We start from the raw sequence: 18,363 nt of genomic DNA, 5'->3' as shown, positions 1-18,363 counted from the left end.
ATGTCAAAGCCTTTTAATATAAATCAAAACGTTCCCGTATTTCTGCAATCTATGCGCAAAATAATAACGAGTTGAGTTCTAACAAAGAACGTATTACATGCTGGGTAGGCTGATAGAGTAAACTGTAAATTAAATAGCCTATAACATTATAAAGGATAATGGCTATAGCAGGGGTTCCCAACCTTTATTCCCCAGAGCCCCACGATTCCTTGGAGACATAGGAATATGATATGATATAAGGTATACTGGCCCGTCCGCGAGGATAGCGAGGAGTCGGATAGCCATTAAATGCCATTTGAGAATATAGGCTATTAATGCAAAACGACGGCCTATAGCCTATACATATTATTTAATGTTTTCATAAGCGTAAAGATACAACAGCTAGATTAATGAGCAAGTTAGTTTACTGTGCAGGGTTCGCAGGGCTGTGCCATGTGCTATCAACAATGCTTAGAAAGTGTTCTATTGGGCGGTTAGGTGGCCGAGCGGAGATTGCGTTCGTCACCAGCCCCGGAGCTGTGAGCTGGATTCGCCTGTTCGAATCCAGCTCACAGCTCCGGGGTTGTCACCAGCTTGGCTGGCCGTCTGCACTAATACAATTGGCTGTATTAGAGGGTGGGAGAATCTGGCGGGGTGGGTCCGGGTCGTTGTAAACAGCGACTCCTACAGTTCGGTCGGGGCGCCTGCTAAGCGCGGATAGGACTCGAGGGGGATAGTGTGGTCCTCCCACACGCTACGCCCTCTCGATGAGAATCCGCGCTGCCAGGTGAAAAGAAGCGGTGATTGGCTGGACGTGTGTCGGAGGAAGCACGTGGTAGCCTCCACTCTCCCAGATTATCTGACTGTGGGGGGTAAGTGCGCAGCGACCAGGAAGGGACTGGGAATTGGCATACGACTAACATTGGGATGGGAGAAAACTCGGAGGAAAATGGAGGGGGGAAAAGACCCAAAAAAAAAAAAAAAAAAGTGTTCTATTTTCGCTCTTAAGCACAGAATTTAGAATGTGTGTACGTACAGAAAAATCGGGATTTATCACACGTGCGTAGACAGGTTCTACGCACACTCCATGTTGATAAATACCATTTGTTCTACGCTCCGCGCTCGTGCACGATATTAAGTATTTGCATATAGAACCGTCCGTAATTAACCATATACGGTCATGAAACACCCCCATGAAATGTGGAAAAGTGGACTAAGCCGAGCAAAGCGTGTTATGGGGGAAATACACGACAGGCTGACAGACATGTACACGTACGGTGATGTTGGATATGATATCTATTAACTTCCTAAAGACCATTTATGCCTGGGCAGCGCAAACACTAATAAAGACCGTTAACCACTGTTTGCCATGGTGTCATTAATAACCATGCTGGAATATGATCCGCGACGGATTTTCCGTAAATTTTCTACCTGCATATGATTTGTAGAGGCATACAATCTATTTTGATGTCGGTATTAGGTAGCCTATATAAACAATAATACGAGAGCATATACAAGAACAATGAATCTCACTGCCATGTAGCCTACGCCATGTGTAGCCTGCCTATATGTGATCAATACAAACTTGAACTTGAATTCCATCATGTCTGTGTGCGGGAGCTCACAAGGCTGTTGTCACAATGTAAATAAAAATGTGCACTGAAAAGTTACAGTATACATGTAGTTGGTTGATTATTTGTATGACAGTCAGTAAACCCTTGCAAAAAGTATCCGTTTTATTTAATGAATTGAAAACATGCAGCATTGCCTTCCTCCCGGCATGCAGCAACGACATGTATCAGGCAAATGCGCATCACTAAGTGGAATCCCTTTCTATTCACATAACTGCATTTGTGATGGAGCTTTGACAGCTACATGGGTGGTACAGTAACAGTCTATTGCTAGATCCATCTCCAATATCATGATGGACCGTGCCGGTGGCCAAAGACCCGAGGGTGGAGACTGACTTGAATGTGCATGGGGATGGCATTTGTGCGTTTTGTTCCACGCTCCAATTTCGGTCTCAAATTGCGGTACAAATGAAGGAGGTGTCTCGGGTATAGCGGACTCTAGTTAATATTATGTTCTCTCTGCAATTAGACTGCCCCTCATTCATTCATTCATTCCTATCTGCTATCTCTGAAAACAGTTCCCCGCGAGCGCACTGCAGTCAGTATTCCGATAACCCTATATATAAACCATGCTGCATTCATTCGGAAAGAAAGACCTATTCCAAATGCTATATTTATAGGGTTTGACAATAATTACACTACTGTCGCTATTTTACAATGAACTATAATGAATTACGGGTCATCATACAGAACACGCCAGTGTTGAAACTAATGCACGGAAGCTTATTTCCGCGTTGCAATATTCATTTTCTACCACCAGGCGCCAGGTATGCACGGTCGGAGCTGTGCGTAAATATACGCACAAAGTCAAGCACACGTTCAAATTGATCCCACACTTTGCTTAGAAATTATCGTACGCACCATTGATAAATGAGGGCCCTGGTTATCCAAAAATAAACGTTATGTGGCCGCAGAGCAGAGCTCTTGCATACAGCTAACAAATGGACAGTCAGAAATAGCCCAACATTAGCATTAAGGGGTTTAGAAAACAAGTAGACTTGCAAGCTACAAGTGGCTGAGGAAGAACTACATGGTTGTGAGGGAACACTTGTTTTTATGTAGGCCTATACTTCAAGTGTATACATACACATACAAACTTTGGTTAAATCCCAATCTCCAGACTACAGCCTTGTGGACTGAGCCCCTCATGGACTTAACTGATTAACTGATATTTCCAAGAATCAACATCAGACCTCGGATGTTGTTGTAAAAATAAACTGAATGGGCAGAAAACAGCATAAAAGCATGAATGTGGGTTTATAATAAATCTATATGCATTTTAAATAGTTTTTATCAGTATTTTATAAAATTGTATCTATGTTTTATATTCAGCTGTTTCATTTATTTATCTTGACTGGCCTGTCAATGAGCTTTCGCTGCCATGGAGGGAGTTTAGTAGCAAAGACCTTTGATTCAGTTTGCTGCGTCCAGAAGCTCACGCTACACAATTTTCTGCAAATGTTTCTGGATTTCTCAGACTGCTAGTTGATTTGACTGAGACTGATGCAAGGACTAACACTAAACAACAGGTAAGTATGAGTTTTCTTTATGCTGCATCTTATATTTGTGCCAAGTTTGTTTATGTTGCCAAGTAAAAATCAGTAATCAGTTATGTTGGTAATGTACCTTTCTTCAGGGAACGGAAGGTACTCATATATTCAGCTCCCAAATACAGGAAGGAGTCAGTGGTTTGGGGCAGCTGCACTAGCTGTGTTGTGGAGTCCGAGAATATCAAGTTCTTGGCACCGGCACCATAACCATCAGAGGAGAACAGATTAAAGCCCTGAAAAAATAATAATAATAACATTAAATGTTGCAACATGTGGTATCGCAAATGTCTGAAAAGTGTGAGATTTAGCTGTATAGGGACTGCAAACTCAAAAACATCATTCAACAGCAATACAGAGGGGTGTACAGGTATATTCAGAATTAAGAAATTTGATCATTGCTGGGACACTTCTTTCCAGAATATCTTAACTGGTGGGCAATCCCAGTACATGTGCATAAATGTACCCTCATCCCCATTTGTACATAAGGAGCATCTGGAGTCTTGTTTAAGTCCCATTCTGTTCAATCTTATAGGAGTCAGGTATGTCCTATGAATATAGTTAAGATTGATTTGTTGATGGTCCGGGTTACGTGACGCAAGTCGAACGTTTGCCCAGGCTTCTTGCCAATCAAAGTTTATTTCCAGGTCTGGTATATCCCTCCTCCAGACTGAGTCTAGGTGGAGGATTCCATACGAGGACATTAGTAATTGATGATAAAAATCTGATACAAAACCTATCGATGTCTCTCTTTCATAGAAGAATTTGTGGTATCTGTGGTGTTCAATTGGTATCCTTAATGGGACTCCATGAGCCTTCAAACATAACAATAACTGTGCGTAAAAATAATATGTGGAACTGGTGAGATTAAATTTTTTATGTATTTCTTCATATCTACAAAAACCCTGTTTGTTGAAAACGTCTCCTAATGTGTGTATGCCCTGCTTTTCCCATTTAGGGTATCTTATAGGTCGTTTTCCAATCAGGAGTGCATTGTTATTGAATAGGGGAGTATGACTATGCCATTTATGTGGGTTAGAATATTATCTTTTGTGTTTCACGCCATATCCGGATCGCATGAGTAATAATGGGGCCAAATTTCTATTTGCATTGCTTAATTGATAATTTGGTGTATACTATGTCCTGCAGTCTATATGGTGCTACTATATTTACTTCAAAATGTCTCCAGGATACTGATGCTTGGGGATCAAACCAGGTTGTCAGTGGTCTTAAAGTGTACGCCTTAAAATAGTGGTAAAAATCTGGAAATGCTGGGAGCTCCCGTAGCTCACCGCATATCTCGGCGCTATTTCTGCGTCGGGGAAAACCGTGCTCGTCACGGATCTGGGGGACACGAGTTCGATTCCCGGACCCGCCATCATTTCTCAGAATGTCTTCCCCTGCTCTACATCCCATTTCAACCTGTTTCTGTCGGTCATGCTTGACCAGAAAAAGCGATAAACGCTAAAAAATAAAAAGTTTAAAAAAAAAATAACTGGAAATGACATACCTCCGTCGGTTTTGTTTCTCAGTGCGGTGGATCTTTTTATACGTGGTGGTTTGTTATTCCAAATAAATGTGTATGCGGTAGAGTGTAATTTTTTCCAGTAACCATCTGGAAGGGGTAACGGTAGCATTGAGCTAATGAAGTTGATTCTAGGTAGGACATCCATCTTAACTATTGATACCCGTGCCTGTACTGAGTTTTTAAGTTTTGTCCACCTGTCAAAGTCGTATTTGATCTTATTTTGGATTTTTATGTAATTGTACTTCACCATGTTAGATTTATGTTTGGCTTATAGTAGGGAATACTTCAACTCCCAAACATCTAAAGTGTTTAACCATTGGTATTTCTTCTGGAAGGAGTATATTTTTTGCAGGGGCATTAAGTGGAAGGAAAGCCGACTTTGGCCAATTTATCCTAAATCCCGATAGATTGCCAAAGTCATCAATCAACTTGAGAAGATGAGGCCTTGCGGTGTTAGGGTTCTGCATGAACAGTATTACGTCGTCCGCATATAAACACATTTTATGTTGTGTGCCCTTGATTGCGATTGGTTCTATGGATTGGGATTGTCTTATATATTGTGCTAAAGGCTCTAATGATAAATCGAATAGTCCGGGACTAAGAGGGCAACCCTGTCTAGAAGAGCGTGATACCGGAAAGATTTCGGAGGTGATTATACCTGTTGTAATCATGGCCGATGGGTCTTTGTATAATACTTTAATCATATCAATGAATCCTTTTCCTAACCCCATCCTTTCTAATACTGCCCATAGATAAGACCATTCCAACCTATCAAAAGCTTTCATCGCATCCAGGGACAGCATCGCCTTAGGTGTGGTGTCATCCTTGCTGGCTTCTAGTACGTGTAGTAATCGTCTTATATTATCCGTGATCAAGCGGCCTCTTATGAAGCCAGTCTGATCCGGATGAACTAAAGACGTCATATGCTTTTGAAGTCTGATGGCTAATACCTTAGAGTACAGTTTGATATCGGTTCCGAGGAGGCTTAAGGGTCTATAACTACCGCAATCGGTGGGGTCTTTGTCTTTTTTAAGGAGGACTGTTATGAGTGCAATATTGTCGTTCTTATGGAAGTTCCCCTCCGTGATTGAGTATAAAATCATATTAAGTAATAGGGGTCCAATTACGTCCCAACATGAGAGGTACATTTCTGGTGGGATACCATCTCTTCCAGGAGCCCTACCACTTTGCATTTCAGATATGGCCTCCCTGAGTTCATCTAGTGTGATGGGTGTTTCTAACTGTTTAGCGTCATCCTCTGATAGTTTAGGGAGGTTAATTTGATTAAGATATGTGTCCATTTTGTTTTGATCGAAGGTCGTTTCTGATTTATACAAGTTGGAGTAGAACTCTTTGAATGTCTCGTTGATTTTTTTAGGGTCTGTAACAAGTCCTTGTTGTGCTTTAATTGTAGTTATATCTGCAAATTTTGCATTGACTCTTAATCGCATAGCTAGTAGGTGACTTGGTTTAGAACCATGAGAGTAATGCTGTTGTCTTGTGCTACGTATTTGTACTTCAGATTGTTGTTTATAAATGGCATTAATCTCTTTTTTTAACACATTAATTTGAGTTTCCAGTCGAAACCGAGTAGTTGTATTGTAAGGAAGAAAATAACGTAGAGTAAAGCGTTTCCAGCCCTGCCAATTTTGAGCAACGATTCTTGCATATTTTGGAGGAAAAGCACCCGGTAAAATCAATCCCTTTACCGACATCCATAATATTCTGGGGTCCGGCACCGATTTCGCATTCTCCAGTAGGAATACTGAAAGAGCTTCTTTGAGTAATTGTGTAATGAATTCCTTGTTATTCAGCAATATCGATTTAAATCGCCATCTTGGGGCTCGGGATGACAGTATACCAAATGATCCTTTTAGGAGTAAATAACAGTGATCCGATAATGCATTGGGTACCATTTCCACGTCATAGTTATCAAATAGTCTCGGGGATGCAAAAACATAATCTATTCTGGAAAGTGTGTTATGTCTTGCAGATCGACAAGAGTACTTCTGGGTCGTGGGGTTGAGTGATTGCCATAGATCATTTACACCTGTATTCTTCGACCAATCCTTTAACGCATTAGATGCATTTTTTTGTTCGTTGGAAAAGGTTATCCATCCCAGGATCCCAAATGGCATTAAAATCTGCACCAATTATAAATGAGTATTCAGGAAGGTCTAACATTGTTCTGGTGAGTGTAGTGTAGAAATTAGCTTCGTACAAATTTGGGGCATATACCGCTACCAACGCTATTTTCATATTCCTGTATACAATCTTAGCTATGGTTATCCGACCATCTGCATCAGACCATACTCCCTTCAATTCAATATTCAACTTCCGTTTCACGACTATAGCAACTCCACGGGTTCTCGTTCCAAAGGAAAAGTGACTAATGTTATGGTATATGTTGTCCGCTAACGTAGCTTTGTCTTCCACTAAAATGTGCGTTTCGCTTAGAAGAGCCACGTCAACCTGTCAACTTGTAGTCATGTAGTAAATTTCTAACAGAAAATCTAGTATTTTCCTGATTCTACCTAAAAAACTAAACTGTTCCCTGTCCTCTCCTTAACCCTTTCACTACCACACTACAGAAGGTTAACCTTTCACTACCACACTACAGACGGTTAACCCATATTGTCGCAGTGAAAGGGTTAACCCTTTGGTAGTGTGGTAGTGAAAGGGTTGAAACACGCCCTCAGGTAGTGGTGCAGTGGTCATGGGATGTTGCACGCCGTTCCATCTGCTTTTTGAGCAGGCGCACGCACATGCACGGATGTGCACACGCGTGCACACAAGAATGTCCACTCGACTCTGCGCCAAGTACCCACCTGGCTACTTTGCATAACAATAGCTCAGGTTGTCAGGTGTGTTCAAATACTACAGTTGGACCATTCACACAAATCCTGTGAATGAAATGTGTTACATTCCATTCCTAGAGGCAATTAGGCATCGTCTTTATTCACGAGGGCACATTTATGCGCATGCGCATGTGCAGGTCATTAAAACACAGTGCAACCCATTATGAAATCACCACTGCCCTCAGGCATTTTAAAGTGAGGACCGGCCTGCCATGGCCACTAAATCACACTCTTCACAGTGTCATTTCAGCTGTTGCTCCATGTACCAATATGACATTCCGGACTCAGATTATGTATTTTGGACGTAGTTGGAGGTTACAACTAACAGCCAGCTGTGTCTTACCTTGACTGAAGTGAGGCTGGTGTAGATACGATTGGCTAGGGCCGTTTCCTTACGGCTGACTACAGCTTTGGCAGGTTTCTTGGCGAGGTGGCATTTCCTGTAGTCCTCGACATTTGCTCTTGTGCCGTCTTTGCACAACAGCTGATAGTTTGCCTTTTCTGCATCTGAAAATAAGTGACAGGTTTTAAAATGTAAGCTGCAATTATTTTTTAATACAAAGAGATATAATTTTTGTATTGGTCAGGAGAGGGAGTGTGTTATAGTAAATTACATCATGGCTGCGGTCATAGACAAACCTCAAGCAAGTGGCGTAGATCACCACAGCCGTGACTATTTCCTATAATCAACCTTATGGTGTTCTTGTTCTGTTCTTGACTTATTGTTATGTTTTCTTCTTGACTTGTTTAAAGAAGACCTGTACTGCCCATGGGGACATTAACGTGTGTTGTCGGGCCCTATAAATAAATTTGATTTGATTTGATTTGATTTGAGTGTTCTATTCCTTTAATACAGCAGTGTTAATAAGATATCCAATTTCATATTGTTAATAAAAAAACACTTGAGATATCAAGTTTTGATGAAGAGTTGATTCTGCTTTGTATATATGCACTGTTAAGCAACTCATAGCCGTAGTGAGCGTGGGCACGACACTTGGCTTTAGAGGGTTAATAGAGGCCTTGCACATGATTGTGTAGTTGTCTTTCTTCCAAAATGGCTGCCTGTAACCATTGGTAACCACTTTCAAAATAAAAAAAACAACTATCTAATCTAATTTTGATGAGTCGCAAATTGCTTCTGCGCTACCTGTTGAATACGGAGGTCAGCACAACCCAGATGCAATGCTCAGCCTCTCCCTTCCGGTATAAGGAGCCGTTGAATCTCTTTGCACATAGTCCTTCATGCCCTTATAAGGAGCTGGCGGGGCGTTTATGTATGCAAATTCAGGTGTACGAGAACGTGCTTTCAGTTTAAGAATGAGTGACGTTCTTCATTCAGTTGCAATCATTTCGCGTTCAGGAATCCGGAGGAGGACATCGTAGGATTCCTCTTACGGACTTCTTATGAGGTTATTTACGAGGAAACTTTTTTTTTTTTATCCACTTTTTCTCCCATTTTCTATATTTTCTCCCATCCCAATTTCGTATCGTCCAATTCAACCCTCCCCTGTCACGAACGCTGTTTCTTGCCTCCCACAAGCCGGCTGCAATGTGGACTAAGTCATACATAGCACAAGTCCCCTCCGGTACTTGAGGTAACAGCAGTCGCATCTTTTCACCTGCGCAGCTCGATCTCTCAGTGGCGAGGAGTAACGCGTGGGAGGCTCACGCTGCCCCCGACACTTCCTGATTCTACTGCGCAGGCGCACCAACCGACCTGTAGGAGTCGCTGTCCACAACGCCCGATCCCCACCCATCAGTTTCCCACCCCCTAATACGGCCAATGTGTATTAGTATGGACGGCCAGCTAAACTGAAAGCAATGTGGAGCGCTGGGCTCGAACAGGCAAGCCCAGCGTCTCCGTCATTCGTGGCGAGCGCCTTGCCCACTACGCCACGTAGCCGCCCATTTACGAGGAAACTTATGAGAATGTTAGTGAATGAGGTCCATTGTGAGTAAGCTAATGGCATTTAATTTTTTTTTTATCCACTTTTTCTCCTCCATTTTTCTATTTTTCTCCCATCCCAATTTAGCCGTGCCAATTCTCCCCTCCCCTGTCTTGGTCGTTGCTCGCATGTGCCCCCCACTGGCCGGTCGTAGGGAGGATAGAAGCCCATCACATGTCCCCTCTGATACATGTGGAGGCAGCCAGTCACATCTTTTCACCTGCCAGCGTGGACTCTCATTGGCGAGGAGTAACGTGTAGGAGGCTCACACTGCCCCCGCCATTTTCCGGTCTCTGCTGTGCAGGCGCCCTGACCGACCTGTAGGAGTCGCTGTTTACAACGTCCAGATTACCACCCATCGACTTCCCTCCCAATGACGGCCGGCCCAAGCCCGGAGGCAACGCTGACAGCTGGATTCGATACCGGTGTCTCTTGCGTTGGTGACGAGCGCAATGTCCGCTGCGCCACCCAGCTAATGGCATTTCATGAACTATACTACTAGCAAATATTTCATACCACTTAACACATTGACCACCACAGCAGGGGGCGCTGATACCCCATTCATATGGGTCACCTAGCGGCCTAATGCAGGCAGTGGATAGTGCATGATGCATATGACCTTTACCTCTGCTAATTATGTATTGCTAATTATGTATTATGTATTATAATTTCTTGTTTCCGTTTATGTGTTACAGAAAACCACTCTGAAACACCACCAGTTTGAGATATCACTCTCAACAACAGAATCCTAAATAAAAATACAAAAGGACTGTTCCCTTGACTCTTGTGTCCGCTCTCTGACCGGGGTACGCTGTTGTGGATGAGGTGGCTCCAGCAACATTGCAAACAACATTATATCTTCAATACTATTACTATAATACAATGCTAGAGACTGAAAAATGACATTTATAATGCATGTCACCTTTAAGGAACAACTGGGTCTGGCCCTCAGCTACATCTCGGACCTTTAATCCCCTATGAGACGGAGCTCAGCCAGCTTTTGGCTGTTCCAAGGTCCAGGTTAATGACTCAGGAAAACTCAGGCTTTGAAGCTCAGGTCAAATCCTTTCTCAAAAAATAAATAAAAGATGTTGACTAAATTATTGTTATAATGACTATTATCACGTTATCTTCAGTGCCATTCCTGCTCCAATTTAGTAGTAGTAGTAGTAGTAGTAGTAGTAGTAGTAGTAGTAGTAGTAGTAGTAGTAGTAGTAGTAGTAGTAGTAGTAGTAGTAGTAGTTTATTCAGTCATCATCTCACACAATACAATATACACCATCATTTAACAATATTTGATTTTACAGTGACTGAAAAGGTACAGACTGAAGCATAATGCTTATATATGCCTGTCCTATATTCTTAACAAATTACAAAAATTAAGACTCTATTTTCATTAAATTTTTCCTCCCTTCTATTTTCTGGTTTACTCTATTGATTCAACATCTCATCTGTGACTGTGACTTTATTGTATTTTATTTATTTGTTTTGAAAAGCTCTAACAGTTGTTTTTAAAAGAGCCTTATAGATAAAGTTTATTATTAGTATTACTACTACATGCCTCAGTTGCCAATGAATGTGTACTATAGGTTTTCACAGATACACAGATAAGTTAAAAAGGCAAAAAAAGGGAATACTTCTTACTACTTATTTGCATAGCAGTAAATTAAAAACAGGTCTTTTACAGGCTTATAAACACACAGGTGGACCGTGGAACATCAGTTTGACCAACAATAATACATGGCTGGAGCCAGGCACGTGCACACATAGAGCCCAAGGGGTGCTTGAGCACCTGCCTTTTTGAGCCTCGTAAAAAAAGTGCCATTTTGAGAAAAGAAAATATATCCCCCCCCCCCCCCCCCCCCCCGTTATGCATATAGACTGCCCTTCCAACTGAAAAATGTCAGGATAGAATCAAAATATTAGGTAAAGTATTCCATTGCAGTTTGCACGGCCTCCTCAGCGTGCCTCTCCACGTACTTGACTTCTATTTTATACTTGCTATACTTATTTTATTATCTATCTTTGCCCAGTCTCTGGAGTGAAACGGAAAGAAGCATTTTGTATAAAAGTATTCTGTACTTCTGTTTGACAACTAATAAAGAAACTTGAACTTGAACTTGGTGATGATGATGATGATGATGATGATGATGATGATAGAAACCGCTGTGGCGCATACAGTTGAATGCTGGTATTACACTCATTGAGGTACACGAAGAAGTCAAGTCCGATCGGATTTGGGAATCTCAAATACAAATCGGGATTGGAATAAAAAAGGCATTTATATTAAACAATACAGAATATACAGCACTTCTTGGGGTCTGTAGGGTAAGCACTTATTCCCTCCCCCCTGAACATTTATGGAGATGTATGGGCCTTTTAAGTCAGTGATAAAAGTGTCTTTCAAGGATAAGTGAGCTCCTGCACTGATTATTATAGTTCAATATTCAATATTTGATCACCAAAACCCCCCAAAAAGCATAAAAAGCCCCCCCCCCCCCCCCGCCCGAAAAGGGCCCTTAAAAATCAGGCTTGCGCGCAACGCGCGCTCGGTTAAAAGACACACACGTATAGTGCCCTTTTCAGCCATTGAGCACCTGCCCCTCTAAAGTCCTGTGCACGTCCCTGCCTGGAGCTATATTGTATAAAGCTGCAGTGATCCCTGGAGCTATTATTGTAAGCGACAGTGATCCTTATAGGATCACTACAGCTTTATACAATATAGCTCCAGCCATGTATTATTGTTGGTCAAACTGATGTTCCACCTGTGTGTTTATGTATTCTTGTTAGTGCTCTATTGGTAGAGTAATCGTTGTGGGACTAACCAGGAATAGCGCTGTGTTTGAGGAAGGCAACATCTCCTGCATCCTCCTTCAGACACCTACAGTATGAGATAGAATAACACACAGCATCAGCACTTGATAGACGAGCTAGAAGAGACTGGGGCATTTCAACAGTGGGGCAGATTTCACGTGAGATAAAAAAAAAAAAAAAAAAAAAACAGACAACAAAACAGGCAAGAGATATTAGCCTATTTGGAATGGCAATCACGCATGGAGATTAATGTAGGTGGACAACGTTTATGAGAGAAAACAGGTACTCACTTGAAGGCTCCTGCATAGTCAAAGTAAGGTTCCGCTGCGGACTTGGTGCAGTCTCCCTTGCACAACTGGCACAGCTTGGAACCAGGCATTGCTCCCGGGACACAGCTGGCAGAAAAGAAGTTACTCACCGCTGTATAACAGAAAGACATTCCCCAAATTGTCAAATATTATTTTTAAATTTTTTATTGTCCACTATACTATGAGTTGCGTAAAAAGTTATTTGACAGGTGTAAAAACCTTGAGTTAATGTGGTTTAGTGATGCAAATAGACTAAATGATTTTTGATCACAGGGTTTTTGCACTATTTAGAGAAAGCTTGGGATAAATGCACGAAAATAACATGATACGTGATGTATTTATACTTTGGCCTCTGATGGTGTGCATGGTGTAGCTTAGAAACCATGGGAGTGATTGTTCAATTGTTGTTTTTGGTGTCTTATAATCCCGTAAGGGATGGGTCGTCGGACATGACACGAAAATAAAATGTCATTCATTCATTCATTCATTCATTCATTCATTCATTCACACACACTAGTAATTTGTGGCAACTTTGATATACCATGCAAAGTGTGTGGGCTTGGATTAGCATAGATCAGCCACTCACCCTGCTCCACAGGTTCATCCTCGATGCCCGACCATTCAATTTTACCCATAGACAACAGAGCTCCTATGGCCATCTGCCAGCCTGCAGACCTCCCTAATCCAGTGTGGCATGATTTCTTGCCCTTAAGATCATTGATGGTCAAGGTAGAGCCCATCTTCACCACAGCAACAGAGTAGTAACAGGTGTCTGAAGCTGTCATACACAGAGAGTGAGAAACAGTGAGATAATCGTGTTAAAAGGATAGGTCATTCTTAATACAAAATGTGCTGCCTGAATAGATATAATGGACAGAGTTGGGGAAACTACTAGGGATGTTGTGTGTGTGTGTGTGTGTGTGTGTGTGTGTGTGTGTGTGTGTGTGTGTGTGTGTGTGTGTGTGTGTGTGTGTGTGTGTGTGTGTGTGTTAAATACTTGATTGTATTTTCAAATGATAAACCCAACTGTATATGCACTGTCTCTACACTCAACTGAACTGACACAGTAAAGTGTGAGTATTTTTGGTTAAGAGACCAGGGCATGCAAGACACTCACTAGGCAGCCTGAGGGAGCTGTTGTTGGGGTGGAATCAGGAAAATGGCTAAGTAATCTGTAGTTTGTTATTAACTACATGGCCGAAAGTAGTTAACTATTACAATTTGAAAATAAAGATTTAAAATAGGATTTTAATGTAGTTAATCTACCAACCAACTGCTGTAAAATGAAGTTAAAACGTGTAATTTGACTGAATGTAGTATGCCTCAATATTGATAATTGATTCAAGTGTATTTTTGAGAATGAAATGAATATCTATGGAAATACAATGTATTGCCAGAAAGGCTATTGATCACCAAACCCACCACTTGCGCCATAATCCTCAGCAACAATGGGACGCAGGTTATACGTTTCCAGTCCAGCTTCATAGATATCCTCTCCACCCAAAGTAATTGCATCTGCATTACCAACCTGTCAGAGGAGAGAGAGCGAGAGAGAGAGAGATGCGCATTTAAGCCTCGATCTTGACACTAACAACGCAAAGTGATGGTCTACCCCACAGGTTTACATTGGTCAGTGGTCATTCTGACCAGTCTAATGATCTTACCTTAATGTCCTGGATGCACGCAAGTTTGCTGTCTCTTCTTTCGCAGGAGAATGCAGGTGCTCGGGCTGCAAGAGCTTCACATTTTGTATGCTCGGCTTCCGAAGTTACGCACCATTTTATCGTGGTGGGGGCCGCAAACGAAGCTACTGTTGATAGAAAATATGGGGTTAGTTTGATTATTAGACACTTATTATTAGATCTCACGAATCGTTTCCAGTGTACAAATATTAGCCCCTGGCTACTTACCGAGACACCCAAGCAGCGCCGAGAGGAGGAGAATCTTCATGTTGGCACGTGGGTTCTCCTAATCAACCAAGCAGACCGTTATGGAGGCAGTTCTGGCTTTTATAGTAAACCTCCAACTCCAAGTGGGCTGAACTTAGCTGAAAAGGGCATACCGGTCGTTTGTAAAGGGTTTCCTAATGCGCGAGCGGGAGCGGTAAATTGTCCGTTATTTCCTCATAATGAAAACTTCCTGGCAGTCTCCTGGACATATTTGTCCAGAGGTGACCCAGAAGAACAGTCTGCTTATCATGAATTGGTCTAACATTTGGTTGAAATGTCGAAATGTTCTTGCTCAATATTAGCCTACTTCAATTATGTGGAGGGGGGCATAGGTCAAGGACTTCTGGCAGAGATGTGAATGGTCTGTGGAAGATTACATTTTATCATAAGGCATCCATCATCACTGTGAACAAATGGTATGACTTTGCAGCCGAATAATTGTATATGGTAAATATTTCTCCTTTAGAAAAGCCACAAAGTGACCCACATGAGAATGGTGTTTACTTAGTCAATATTACCCAACACAAGAGCTAAAGTACATGTTGATCAGAATGAGAAGCCCTGTAACATTATAAATGAAGAGCTCAAAGTATCAAAATAACACTATCTGGAACATTCAAAAATGTTACCTGCATGGGATATTTTCTAACTATTTATTCATCTGGGCCTCTTAATTAAACACTCACTGATTATCTATTACAGAATGACCTCCTAGACCAGCGGTTCTCAAACTACAGGTTGCGACCCAAAGTGGGGTCGTGGGTAGGCGACAGGGCATTGGCCAAAAAAAGAAAAAAAAAGCAATACTTTTTTTTATATGTTCTGGCAACATATTTTGGCTAAATATGCCTTGTTTTATGAATGTATTGATAACATAGTGCTGTAATACAAATGTCTAATAAATATGCATGATCAAGTTCAACAACGTGTGCTTTTATTTTGATATTCCTTAATTCCACATTGAAATTACGCGATACATTAAGTGTGGGGTTGCCAAAAAAATTCTAAATAAAATGGGGTTGTGGTATAAAAAAGTTTGAGAACCCCTGTCCTAGACCCAAATCTGTCAGGCTTTAAGACTGGTCACTCCACAGAGACAGCCCTCAACAGTCACAGATTCTCCTGGACCTGTCAGCAGCCTTTGACAGTCAACGATCAGATCCTCCTCGCATCCCTTGCAGGAATGGGAGTTGTAGGTTCTGCGCTGGCATGGCTATCATCCTACCTCGACAACCACTCCTACCAAGTATCACAGAGAGGCACCCTGTTGGCCCCCCACCCCCTACAGACGGGTGTCCCCCAGGGCCTGGTCCTTGGACCCCTCCTCTTCTCTCTCTATACCAAATCCCTGGGTAACATTATCACTTTTCATGCCTTATCACATCAATGCTACACTCTTCCTCTCCATGCCTCCCTCAGATATGCAAGTCTCTGAACGAATCTCGGCCTGCCTGTCCCAACATTTCCTCCTGGATGACAACCAACCACCTCAAACTGAACCTGAGCAAAACGGAGCTACTTAACTTGCTGGCTGAATTGATTGATTGATTGATTGAAAACTTTATTAACAGATTGCAGAATGGGTACAATACAGTACAGCTCAATACACACAATTGTTAAGGGGATGCAGACCAGAGAAAGACTTTCGTCTTGTTTACACCAGGGTCCCCCATTTTCAATTCATCAGGATGCATCCTCCCCACTGATCAACCTTTCAATCGCAGTGGAGACCGTATAGCCATGACTCTGTCCGTCCCCGATCACAAGAACTTTTATGCCTGCTTTATTCTTACTGTATATATTTCTTTCCACATCCGTCTGTACATACCTACATATAATCCTTTTTACATATCTGTAGATACTATATCTATATCTCCCTTACCTATTCTTACAAGTTACGTTGCTGGCCAGTATGACTTACTACCATAGTGTCTTTATACCTGTATCACTGTACATAATAATACTACAACTCTGTACAGTACATACAGTAGTACTAATTTATATATTTTATATCCAGTTTAATCACCTGTACATTGTATATTACTGTTGCACTTTACTGTTACATTTGCACTCTGGTTGGATGCCAAACTTCTTTTCGTTGTACTGTACTTGTGCTGTATAATAATAACAATATATTTTAATATTTTAATACTAATCTAATGAGCTGCAGCCGCTCCAGACTCTTTTGGAAGACTAGAGAAAAGGGCCTTTCTACTGAACATTGTAACTCCCATTTTCCCTGTAAACCAATGATTTGCTGATGAGGCCTTTTTTCCCAGATTGTGGTGACACCACTGGAGGGGACTCTAAGGTGAGAGTAATGGGTAAACAAAACCAAAGGTTTTGAAATCTTTCCACTATGTTATATTGTAATGTGTCCCATATGGTGATGTCTTGATGTTCCAAGTTTCTGATGTATTTATGCCACCGCATTCACTCATACTCGACAGATATTTTGAAACCTATAGAACCTGTTTTAGTGACTGGCTGGTCCTTAAGGTCCCTCGAGTTTGCTCGGAACAGGGCAAATCTGCATTTTGCTATGATGCCCCTAGCTCATGGAATGAACTCCCAACAGTCCTTACAGCAGCAGATAATAATCATAATAACGACAAGACAATTAGAAATAATAAAAAATAATAAATACAGAATATAAAAATCTAATTATATTATCACAAACACCACAAAAGACTTCAGACATTTGACATTTCCTCCCCCACTCCCACCCCAGGACCCCCGGACCCCCCAGGACCAACACCCCAACCCCGCTGCTAGAAGGTGGTCTTAACTTTCTCGGCCGCTGCGACCCACAGCTCAATGCTGGCCTGTCCCACTCCAATTACATGTGCAGTAGAGATTTCCATATAAATTACATCCAGTAGTGTCAGAGACCAATTAATCATTGTGAGTTTCTCAGGTTCCTTCCACCTCATAGCTATCACCTTCTTGGCTGCAGTAACGCCTGCCAGAAGGATTCTTTTGTTGTATGGATTATTTTCTGTTGGATGCTGGTAGTAATGATATATTGTTTAGAAGTAGTGTTGCTGCCGTAAGTGGGATTGTTAGTGTTGTGAAGGGCCAGATTAAACCGAATATATATATTTATTTATATATATATATTTAATTGTATTTGTATATTCTCTAATATTCCCTGATATCCCTTGTATATTCCTTGTACAATATGCATTGAATATCCATTCTAGCCTACTGAACATCCCATAATAGTCTCCATTCTACTATTGGTCGAGACCTTGGTGCCAGGCTGCCATACCCCTCAGACCCAGTTCAAACGTACCGCTCCACATGTACGAACAAGTCCTAGTTCCGCGTAGGAATCTGGCTACCGCACCACTAATGGGACTATTTGTTCATAGTGCGTATATATACTGCGCTACTAAAGTAGGACTTCCTTTTCAGTCCAGTTTCTTACCCTCCAATAGAGTCACAGACGTAAAGCCTCCCCGCGACGCCACGTGTGGGAGTAAGGCCATGTTCGCCTACCATCGGTATTGAGACATTGTGTATATTAATATTTGAATAGTCATATTTGGCACTATATCGTCGAGTTGGACGTAGTCTATTAAGCTAATAATAGTCTGTTAATATATAGTGCTTCGTGCGGTGAGAATACTACCGTAGTCAGTACCCCATCGTTTCGGGCAGAGAACTGGCTGCTTACCCAGGGTGGTTGACCCCACGTGAAGCTGCACCCGAGGAGCCCCAGAGCCGACGAGCGAGTGGACCTGTATACCGGATTATTCTACCGACGACAGCCCGCCTTCCCAGGCACGGATTATGCTTTG

At 41.9% G+C, this 18,363-nt stretch overlaps 1 protein-coding gene across 1 annotated transcript in view; it reads right to left on the bottom strand.

Moving 5' to 3' along the window:
- The window catches only part of tfa (transferrin-a), a gene marked incomplete at its 5' end in the record, with an annotated part of 48,125 nt that extends 32,930 nt beyond the window's left edge, over positions 1-15,195 (bottom strand). The window contains 7 exons of the mRNA XM_084327678.1: positions 3,237-3,393; positions 7,887-8,050; positions 12,315-12,370; positions 12,594-12,723; positions 13,198-13,389; positions 14,034-14,139; positions 15,190-15,195. Of these exons, the coding sequence (XP_084183804.1) occupies positions 3,237-3,393; positions 7,887-8,050; positions 12,315-12,370; positions 12,594-12,723; positions 13,198-13,389; positions 14,034-14,139; positions 15,190-15,195 (811 nt within the window). The remainder of the gene's footprint in view (positions 1-3,236; positions 3,394-7,886; positions 8,051-12,314; positions 12,371-12,593; positions 12,724-13,197; positions 13,390-14,033; positions 14,140-15,189) is intronic.
- Positions 15,196-18,363: the final 3,168 nt, after the last annotated feature.

This window comes from Notolepis coatsorum (genome assembly GCF_963971535.1).
Source record: "Notolepis coatsorum genome assembly, chromosome: 13".
In the NCBI taxonomy this organism is placed as follows: Eukaryota; Metazoa; Chordata; class Actinopteri; order Aulopiformes; family Paralepididae; genus Notolepis; species Notolepis coatsorum.
This window is presented reverse-complemented; position numbering and strand designations above follow the sequence as displayed.